The sequence below is a fragment of the Varroa destructor genome, unplaced genomic scaffold (assembly GCF_002443255.2).
Source record: "Varroa destructor unplaced genomic scaffold, Vdes_3.0 BEIS01000001.1, whole genome shotgun sequence".
NCBI classification, from domain to species: Eukaryota; Metazoa; Arthropoda; class Arachnida; order Mesostigmata; family Varroidae; genus Varroa; species Varroa destructor.
This window is the reverse complement of record NW_019211454.1, coordinates 51,542,306-51,553,156: the sequence shown is the minus strand read 5'-3', so window position 1 is coordinate 51,553,156 and position 10,851 is coordinate 51,542,306. Positions and strand designations below refer to the sequence as shown.

At 44.9% G+C, this 10,851-nt stretch overlaps 1 protein-coding gene across 1 annotated transcript; it reads right to left on the bottom strand.

Annotated features, from left to right (window-relative positions):
* Positions 1–9,895: 9,895 nt before the first annotated feature.
* On the bottom strand, positions 9,896–10,777 carry LOC111250478 (uridine phosphorylase 2-like). Its single transcript, XM_022805809.2, has one exon. It carries the CDS (start codon positions 10,775–10,777, stop codon positions 9,896–9,898), a length of 882 nt encoding a protein of 293 aa, XP_022661544.1.
* Positions 10,778–10,851: the final 74 nt, after the last annotated feature.

Here is a 10,851-nt window from a genome sequence, read left to right as displayed (position 1 = left end):
CATAAGTCTGCTGTGGCTGGCTGCAGTCATCGGATCGACTGGCCAACGTTCTCATCCTACAGTGTAAAGCATAACACCGCTCTCAGCTGTGTCTAGATAAGTACTATACAGCGGAATCTCGTCGGCCAACCTTGCAGCCGGATAGATTGCCACGAGTTATTCAGCGAGCTCAACATTAGCTGCAGTAGCGTTGGCAAGAAGAGCTTGGCCCGGTGCTAGGTGAGGAGGCTATGGCCAGCTGAGGAGGTAGCAGTGACTGACTCATCTAATGAATTTAGCCTCAATACAGTGCAGCCATCGATGATGCTTAGGCATCGACGACGCCGATGCCACCGCCACTTCGCCTGAAGCTTCTACGACGCCACGGCACCACTATTCGATAGGTAGAAATGACGAGCGGGCCGATGGTGAGGCCAGTGAGAAATAGTGCAAGCACAACGCGCGGCCGGCTGGCGCCTGTTTGTTATCCTACTCCATCCAAACCCTCACTCAGTACCACCGTTTCCCCTCCCCTTCCCATAACCTAACCACTCTTAGCTCTGTTTCTCTCCAATTGGTTACGACGGGAAGTTCCTCTCTACTGCAGAGGACTATGAATCCCCCACGCCCCACATACACACACGTTCCGTGCCCGACGATCCCCATGACTGCTGAGGGCCGGAGAGCTGCGTCTATGTTGTGGAAATATGGATGCAATACAGACTAAAGAAGGCTACTAAATTTCTGAGCCGTAGCACGAGTGCGACATGACTATGGCGGGATGAAAAGTACCCCGCCGGCCGATTATTGTCGCTTGCGCAGTTATGTTTCAGTATAACCGATGTGTTTGTTTGTATGGATGGTCGTAGGAAAAAGACTCTGGGTACGACGGAGTATTGCAGCTACGCTTCCGTCAAAAGGTTTTTGTATTTCTGCCCCTAGAGAAAGATCTACCGTTGACCAGCGCTACGACTGCTATCACCGTTACCGATGATGCTAATCTGCAAAAACGCATTGGAGAAAATGTGCGCATCCTAATCAAACATATTTTGCAGAGAAATGTAGTAATCATAACTTTATTATACGATGAGTCAGCAAATGGCTAATTATTATATAATATATTATATAATAATAAATTATTCTATTATGGTTCACTGATTTTTTTGGTTAGCGACTTTTGTGTTAGGAAACACACAAACCGAATAACATTACCGACGGGCAGCCACTAAAATGCAAGTAGATTTATGTTTTTCTAGCAAGTTGTAAGTAAACCCGCGCTGACCGCTGACGTTGAAACCAATTTTCTAAAGATTCTCATACGGCTTTCTTGTGTCAGTGAGGGTCTATGACTTAATCAAAGATGTCGGCGCATATATTTCAATAGTCTTTAATGCTTTCTAAAGGCACAGAACGACCCAATGGAAGAAAAAAACACCGATACTGCGTACGGTGCTGTTATGCCAGCATTTGTACGATTACCCACCGGCAGTTGTTGCGACGCTTACATTACGCCCAAGCGGAGTTAAACGCTAAGCACAAGATGACAAAGAAAAAGAGCTCGGCGGAATCTTTCGCAAGTGATTCATCGTCAGCGGTTCATACAACCTACACACGTATTTTCTTTCGCTCGACGGTCTCGGCTTGCGTCGGCCATTATATGAGCGATGTTGTAGGTAACACAACGCCTCCATATTAAAAGCAATGCATTATCATTTATTTTTGCCTTTCTTTTGAATCTCTAAATACGCCAGTAGCTTCAATCGCTGCTAGAACGTCGAACGAAATAACGTATTCAATTAGAACATGCTGTGATTTAAGCTAGCTTTTCCTCCATTACGTACCCACCATGAAGTTAATTACTACGAACAGTAATATAGAATCGGCGACCTAAGGTGTCCGATAATAGTCAACAACATAAAGTATAAATAATAATTATGGCGACGACGATGATGATCACAGTTTAGCAAAAGCCTTAGTCTGATGTTCAAGTGGCTGGTTCCTAAATATCCAAAGCGAAGAAATGCGTGTGGACATGTAACTTATACAAGAGACATGACAGCTGAACAGCACGCCAACATTAGTAACTTGACGATATTTCGTCAACATGTACACGGTCTGCCTGAGACATGTCAACACAATTTGATTGCATTTCCCGTTGTCTGACATAAGCTGAAGTTATCCATGACCTGGAGAAAGGCTCAGATGAGCAAGAGCTTCATGTGTACATTAACAGTACGGCCCACTGGGGATCCTCTCAGAGGTTTTGGGTCCGCTCACAACGCTGCGACGGCCAGAAGAGCACAATGAGCAAGTCTTACTTGCTTGCTTTTGCAGACAATTCCTCGACAGCCAACTCACACGAAGCCGACGTTACGACGGTCGTTCTTCGTCTTTCTTAGCGGCAGTAGCAGCTAGACAGGCGGTGGCGCCCGCTCCGTTCGCTGCTTTAATTCTCCACTAGCAACCCACTCCTCTGATCCTCCTTTAGTTCCCAGGAATCGCCTAAACCCCTTTAAAGCTTGTCCCCTGAAGCGGCCCTTTGCCTCTCTTCCTCATTTGCCCCTATGGTTTATCTACCCTTATCCATGCCGCTTCCCCACCCGCCGGCACAAGATTCCCTCGCCATCCATGAGTACCAGTCGTGTCTGGGAACATCGTGCTATGGGGGCCCTGGTTTCCGAAGTCGCCACCGCTGAGTTGGGCTGCTGTACGTCAGCCGCAGTCGTCTTCCTGCCGACTTCACCGTCACCACCACTGGGGACCAAACTAGCGGACGGGGGTTGTGGACTAACGCAACCGCCAAGCGCTCACTACTCTCAAAGACTCAACTCAACTCCCACTCGCTTTAGCTTGTGCCCTTCAAAGTCTCCGCGCTGTGCTGTTCCCCGACCTATTCTGTTGTCAAGTTTCCCCGGTCCGGTAAAGACCAGCGGGTTTCATTTCGCGCTTGCAGCGCCACCTGGTGAATCATTAGCGAAGCTTGTTAATTTGTGTCACTTAACTCTATGCGCCGACTCCAATAGCGGAGGTGGCGCCCTCTCGCGTCTAATTACGTAGCCATTAACACCCCCTTCTAAACCCGCCCGCCCTGGGCCAGCTAGCACACTGCAGACAGATAGTGGCGCCATCTGGCCTTAATTAGTGCTAACCCATTTGCTAATTGACACCCGTGCATAATCGAGGAGAACCGAATGAACAACACGCCATTGTCTGATCCCGGGGACAACATGGTCGCAAGATAAAAGCTAACAATTTTTTACGAATGTTTACATCTAATTAATTGTGTCGACCAAAACGTTAGCAAGCGTGTACTGAGTATAAATATATGTTATATCACAACTCAAACTGCAAAAAAAATGACTGCAGTATCCCTCCGGTTGGCTACGATACGCCTTTTATTCCCTTTTATTTAATAGGACGACTAAGAGAACAACGAGGAGCAAAATCTGTGTGAGGCGCCAACCCCAGCAGGGCGACCTTGTTCGTAGTGTGTTTGCCTAATGCAGCTATTGAGTGGCGAAGCTTTCCGTGTTCCTCGGTTCCCTCAGCTAAAGCGGCCCGGAGTCTCCTTGCTGCTCCCACTGTGGGCGGAGGAGGAAGGATCGATCCCTCCGTCCGTCCGTATGCTCTCGCTGACACACTCACTTACTCATTCGGTCGGTTACACTCGGAACAGCCGAGTTCTCGCTGTGACGGCAGCGGGCAGGGCAAGCCAACGAGTGCATCCTCTTTCAACCTCCGCTACTACTACTGCTACTGGCACTCTTCTGTGGCTAATTCCAACGTCATCTCCCCACCCGCCTCTTGACACTGCCATCAGTGATGTTCTTGAATATTAGTACTTGGGGCAAAATCGAGCCGACTTTTTTTTCGCCGTCATCGTCTTCATTTCCTTCATCATTTTTTGTCGTATGCCTCTATTCACGTTGCTTGTAAGCCAACAGTCAGGAGGCCGCATGACTCCATCTCTATAATTCCTCCGGCCATCCCCGACCCCTTTACTGTTCCTTTTCCCAAAGACTGCTCTACTCCGTAGCTTCCAAGATCAAAGCCCCTCACCTCCTGTCGCCCCCACACTTCTACCCCATAGGCACTATCGCCATGTCGCCCAGCTGTTCATTCCCTCTCCCCACCCGGCCACAAGTGACGTCACGCGCCAACACGTGGTCCTCACCATAGATTAACCAAACCATCCGCCGAGAGGCGACCGCCATTCGGAAATCCCCACGCGTCCACCGCACTTACCGGCAACGCAAGAAGTATTTGCCGTATAATAGATCTCTCAGGCTGTTGGAAACCTTGCAGCTGTCTGCAGCTAAACGAAGGAAAGCCGGAAAGCGGCATGCTCGACAGGTCTGCCCGCTATAAATGCTTTGACCTTCCACATGAATGAAGTGCTCGTAGATCACGTTCGGTATGTGGCTATGAAGCTGTCATAAATTTAATCATTCGCTTGCAATGATGTTGTTTTCCGTGCCCATCTCATCTCGAGTCATTGAACAAAAAGGCCATCATTGCGCTGACCAACTGGTGCATATCTTCCTTATAGCAGTCACAAGAATTACGAATAACAAGTCATTTTTGTGCTCCTGCTGTATGACTGTTTCTCGCTGCAGAATTACTTTACATTTCTGGAGCAACAATCTCGTGTTGTTTTCTAATGACGATTGATCCATCTTTTGTCCTGCTTATCAGATACGAGTGAATAGTTTACTGCGCAAAGTAGTCGAAAGAGGCGCCAATGAGGGTCACACGCCTTTGCTTTGGTTAATTCAAAGTGAAACGCCTGGGTTTAAGGCAGGACACCCTGTACACTTTTGGGGGAGAGCAGACCACGCGATGGTTGCTTGTACTCGCGCACGGTGGCGCCCCCTGGTTCTAATTAGTGAACTAAATCTCTCACCCTCATACTATGGTGCTTAATTCGCACCCGAACATGAGAAAAATAGACGACGAACCCACAATAACTGATACATACGGATTACGTTATTAACGCACAATCCTATAGATGACAAAAGTAGCAATATTAAAAAAAGTAATTTTTGAAAACATTTTCCAATGAGCTTGTTCTAGGATTAAATTTTAAACAAAGCCACACACACAAAAGGTATTGCAGACATCGTGAGTACATGTGAGCATTAAAAAGTCGGCGACCTTATGTTTGATAATACGGTTTGCCGGAGAGAACCGCATTCTGCTGGCGTAGTATGCCAGTATTTTTAGATCTTAACATTTCGAGACTTTTTCTTTGCTTACTTATGGACCGATAATGAATGTACGTAATATGAGAGGATGGACAGACCAAAATGAGCTACTATTGCCCCCTATAAACTAGATTAGGTTAAACTTTCGAAGAACATCTATTAAAGGTAGTGACTTTGGGGATGAAAAACGATCATATAGCCCAGTACTTGAAACTAAAGTTGTGGTGCATTTAAATAGTTTCAATGAAAGATCAATGGTGCGTCGCGTCTGGTCACCCGATTTTTGAAAAATACTCCTTAACAGAGCCTTCATTTGAATAAGCGCTATATTCGAAAATGCTCGAAACACACTTAACTTCGGAGCTATTCGAAGGCGGGTGCAAACTCGTAAAAACACGGCGACCGTTCGTGTTTTATTAAGAAGTCGTCATACGACAATACAGGCCTATGCCAAGACTTCGTCAAATTTTACTGCCATGTTTACGTGAACGATCCTTTAATTGAAATAGTTTTTGTGAATAGTACTGAAACCTGCATCAGATCCAGAGATCTTCAAAATGTTTAAACGTGACTTCTATCGGAAGTCTTATAAAACTTCGCATTTATGATCTATTCGTATCTTTTCTTCATCATAAGGTACTTAGGCAAGACAATTTTCATAATACTAAGTTTACTTAAATATTTTAATTAAGAAAAAAAAAAGAAAGAAAGAAAGCAAAGTTATTTGTAACTCTTCTATTATTGTTTATTTAAGTATGAATTTTGTTAAGCAAGATATAACGACTAAATATGTATGCAAAAATATTATAAGGAATATGTTATTTATTCAGGAAGCTAAATACCGTGGCCAGGTTCTGCAATACGGCGTTATATTGCCAGTCTTGTAGATATGGTATACATACCTAAAAACGTATGTATAGGCATAACTCAAGGACAGCAATGAAATTGCCCTGAGGGGCAAATGTGAAATTTATGTTGACAACTAAGAAAAACAATAATTAAGAAAGATAAAAAAAATAGGCATCTCATTTTATGGAAAAATCTTAGACAATTAGGCGTACGACCAGTAGGTTAACTGGAACAGATGTTGCTTAGTTTATAATAGCACCTTTTCTAGCTGTAAACCGGTATTTTTTTTATAATCCCATATTTTTTACCTGTGTTATAAGTATGATTTTTCCCTCTTCCCTACTGAACAGAGCAAATGTATCAGACAAATCTTAAAGCATCCAACATGAATTAAAACATGAATCACTACTTCATAATAAGCTACAGCGGTACAATACTCAGGGTACCTTAACCGGTCGCGTGCTGAAGGCGGCCTGCTCATCTATAATGCCCAGGTGAAAGAAATTGTTTAAAAAAATAAGCTCAGCAGATACTTAGCTTAAAAAACATGGTGAAAACACAAACATGGTTTCGAAGCAAACATTATGCACGTACACAGATACTTCAGCTACTGAACTTTGTTCAGTCGTATGTTAATGTGTTTCTACTTTCTACCTTCTAATTTAGAGATCTAGTCACTGATTATATCCGACTGCGTTTTGTTTAAAATGTGATAAACCACTGAATAAGACTATGCATTTCTGCATGCATTATTATTTTACAATCGATGCCACGGTATTTATATGAGCTTTTTCTTGATTTTGTTAACAGTACCTGGTGTGGTATTTGACGAATGAAGAGATAACAACAAAGCCCTTGGGTTTTTAGCATTCCTGCTAAAGCTTGGTTCAATAGCATCATTTTATCAGTTAACTCGAAGTAGATCAGTTGAATCAATTGAAAACTGGTATAAATACACCCGTGACAGGTTAGAGGGATAACGTACTTAATCGCTAACCTTAGGAACAGTAGGATGATCTAGGTTCAAATCCGAGCATAGGAACACTTCGTTTCGCGCCTAGAGCCAGCCGTCTGATGAAACGATTCACGACGATGCCAGACGTAAAACTCGAGACGAAGAAAGGTATATTGTAGATGCATCTACAGTTTTGATTCATTTGTCAGTCATTGGCCTATTTCAATTTGCATGCGTTTGGATAGTCTGTAAAAAAAGCGCCACTGAAGTAGTGTCCTAATACGTGGGCATAGCTACTGACACAGACAGACGAACAATTAAAGACGGGAGTACTCTAAAGAGAAGATTAGTAGATCAGATGATAAATATCAGGCCAGTTCAACGGTGTTTTTTTCGTATGTGCAGAGCCTTTGACAATATGGCAGTACAGATTATGATTAGATCAAATCTAACTGATAGAAAGCATCGCTGAGAGGTAACTTTGCTTTGCAAAAAAGCCCCCACATCTGGTGCTCCCGTTACTGTCTTAGCACACATACATGAATTTCATTAACATACTAACGGCTGACGGAAATTGCTAGATATTTCCTAATTACAGATAAATATATGACAAGTGATTACAAACCATTACACTGACGGACTGCCGGCTCGAGTTGCGTTATATCGCAATACCTTTTAGTAATAAAAATGTTTTTATTTCTTCCGCTTAGCACGCCATTTATCAATGTCAAGTTTGATAACAGCGCAAATATATTTAGCTGGCCATACGATGCCTCATCTGTAGGTAACCTATCCTGTAGGTAGTGTTATTTATTGTGAAAGACGGATGACACTTTTGGAGTCCTGTTCCTTTTTACCTTAGATATCCTATGAACCTGGTTTAACGTGATTGGCAAAGCAGCCAGAATAGACGTTAGTAGGTACGTTCGTTTAACGTGCCGTGACCAATAAAATCGAGCTGCCTTACAGCTTCGTTTTCGTATGGGTTCGTTCAAGTCTTCTTTTTCTTAGCTCACCTTCTCGATTACTTTGCTTCACTTACCTCCCTACTTTTAACTTCCCCTGATCTCTCAAATGCAAATCACCCGGGTGGTAGCGCCGATTACAACAACAGATGAGACGCGTTCGAACTACGATAATAAAGCGGAACATCGATACTTTACGCAGTTTCATCTGCGAAGAGTGTATACGAACCTATGTTACTGTACCGTAGCAAGCGCATAGGTGCAAGAGCGCACGTAATTATGGTTAAACGTTAGTTACGGTACAGCCAAACGCATTCTTCAAAGCACGTCGACGCATTGGCTGCCACCACTCGGAAGCATTCGCTCCAAATGGGGCCGACTAACTGTCGGCTACCGGCCGGGTTATCTCTGTATTCTCAACACGAACAACCAGTTTCTCCTTACTGCCTGACGCTGCCGCCGCCATAGTTATGTACGAACTTCCAATAACGCTCGTGGGTCATGGGTTCAGCCGCGAGGTGCGGCTGCCATTGCCTAATCCGTGGTGAAGGTCCAAAGCCCCGGCGCCTCGTATCCCCTGCAGTACTCAGCGCCGAGTAGCATACCAGCGCACACGCAGTTATCACAAGCCTTAACGTCAATGAATCGCTGCTGTGCCGCTTACTAGGGCTGGGCCTTTTTGCCTATTCGTCTATTCCTAGATACCTCCTGCTTTAACAGCGATAGCTAGGCAAATGGGCTAGCGTTTGCTGGGCTTGCCGGAAGGACGGCTGACCCTTTACCTGCCGATGGAGTGCAGTGGCAGCAATATGAGCAACGGCGCTATCTGTGATATTGAGAGCCGCTACCGCCACTGCGGAGTCCGTGGTTCGCTCATTCCCCCATTCTCGTGTTCGCTTCAGGGCCTTTAACCGCGGCAAACCCCGCTCCCCAGCGCTGAGTTAACCTCGGCTGCTTGGCTGGTCCCGAAACTGGCGACTTGCGCGCTCTAACTCCGCCCTGTTTCGCCGTCCAGCAGCCCCTGGAGTTAGCGGTAGTCGGCAGCAAGGCGGCGATGGTGTTCAGCAACGACACCGGTAACAACGGCAATAATAATAATGATGATGATCATCCTGATGATGTTGGTGATAACATGACGATGACAACGACGCAAGCAGATAAGTTTTATCGTAGAAATTACGCGATTATAGTTCGTCCATTGTCGTCATCGAACTGATGGACACACCTACCAAACAAGCTGGCGGATGAGCTTCGTCGAACCCCGCTGAATCTGACTGGATATCTAGCTTTCTGCGTCTGTCTACTTTGTAGATGAGCGAGCTTCCTGGATAGCGCTGCACGCGGTGCCAAACATGGCATACGACAGCTCGCCTGATGCTATGACAGCTATGCCTGAGTTGTAGAGCAACTACGTGCAGAAAGTGGCGACCCTTTAGAAAATGGGAACGAGCGAGAGGTTTACCTTACGATCAAACCCCTATCGCTCCCCTTGAATTAACCTATTCCATTGGGGGTAAGCGCTGCTGAAGAATGTATGCGTTTGAACATTGTGTTAGTTTAGAATGGCCTATAGACAGCTCACCATAAAAGCCGAAAGGAATCTAAAGCGTAGCTCACAATCATTGGCTAAATTGTGATAATAACAAAAGGCCAGGAAGTGATCACCAATTACGTACATCGTAATAAAAGCTAGAAGGGGTGAAAATTGGGGTAGAACTATGTTCGTGATTTCAAGTTGGTGTTTTATTCCCAGAGATGCCTATTACTTGATGTGCAATGAAGAAAGAGTAAGTTTCACTGAACAGAGCAATTCACATATTTATTATGACTATTAACATGGCTGGCAGTGATTTCGTATATGAATAGATGTATTAACGGCGTTTTTTTTCGCTATACTTGATAGGGCTGTATAGCACCCAGTCCATGTCACTAACCCACACACTTCAATTTCCGCGTAAAACCTTCGAAATATACCCGCCAACTACTTTTAAAGGTCTGTCCTGCCACTGAAGATGTAATTTCTCGTCTCCAGGCATTTGATCAGACTCCAACCTGTTTAACATTGTAACACAAACCAGGGCAGCCGGGACTCTGGCATGAGCACACATTGCCGCGAATAAAGAGGCCTCCATTTCGATATTACGCACACCGAGAGCCTGTAGCTTCTGTAAAAACTGAATCTTTCTTGAGTAATCGTAGTGACAGAAGGCACCATCAAGACGACCCTGAGATTCATAGAAATCTGTTGCACACATCGTTTTTCCGTTGATTATGGGAATGTCAGGGAACATTTCAAGGCCATGGGTTGTAATGGTTTCCGCAAGTTTTTCGTCAAGGGTACAGGGCCTGGCAACAACTTCGCCCAGAATATGAAAGTGATGATTCTCCCTTAAAAGATCATCGACTACCCCTGTGCTCACCACAACCGTTCCTCCGGCGACACCGACACCCCCGCTTGTGCCCAGTCTTATCATCGTTATGTTTCGACACTTCGCGTACTTGAGCAGTTTGAGTAACTCGTGCAGAAGGATACTAAACGACGGACAACCCATTCCATGACTTGCGGAAAGCACAGGACCGATTTTAAATATGGAAAATCGACTGCCGTGTCCGGTAAGGTCTTGCACTTTATGGTTGACATTTAGCAGTCTCTTCATATGCTCGGCGAATCTCAGCATTCTTTGCGAGGTTCCACCCATACAGACGAAACGCACATCCGAAAAGAGTTTTTCAAGATCATCTTTTGTGGACAAGCCGAGGTGGTACAAATAGTCTGTTTCCAAATAGTCAAGATGCGGGTTTTGCAATTCTACCCCATCAGCCATCTTCACCGTCCGATGCCTCGATCTATTTAACTGACCTTACAACTGGCGGTATAACGACAAATTACCCTTTCTTT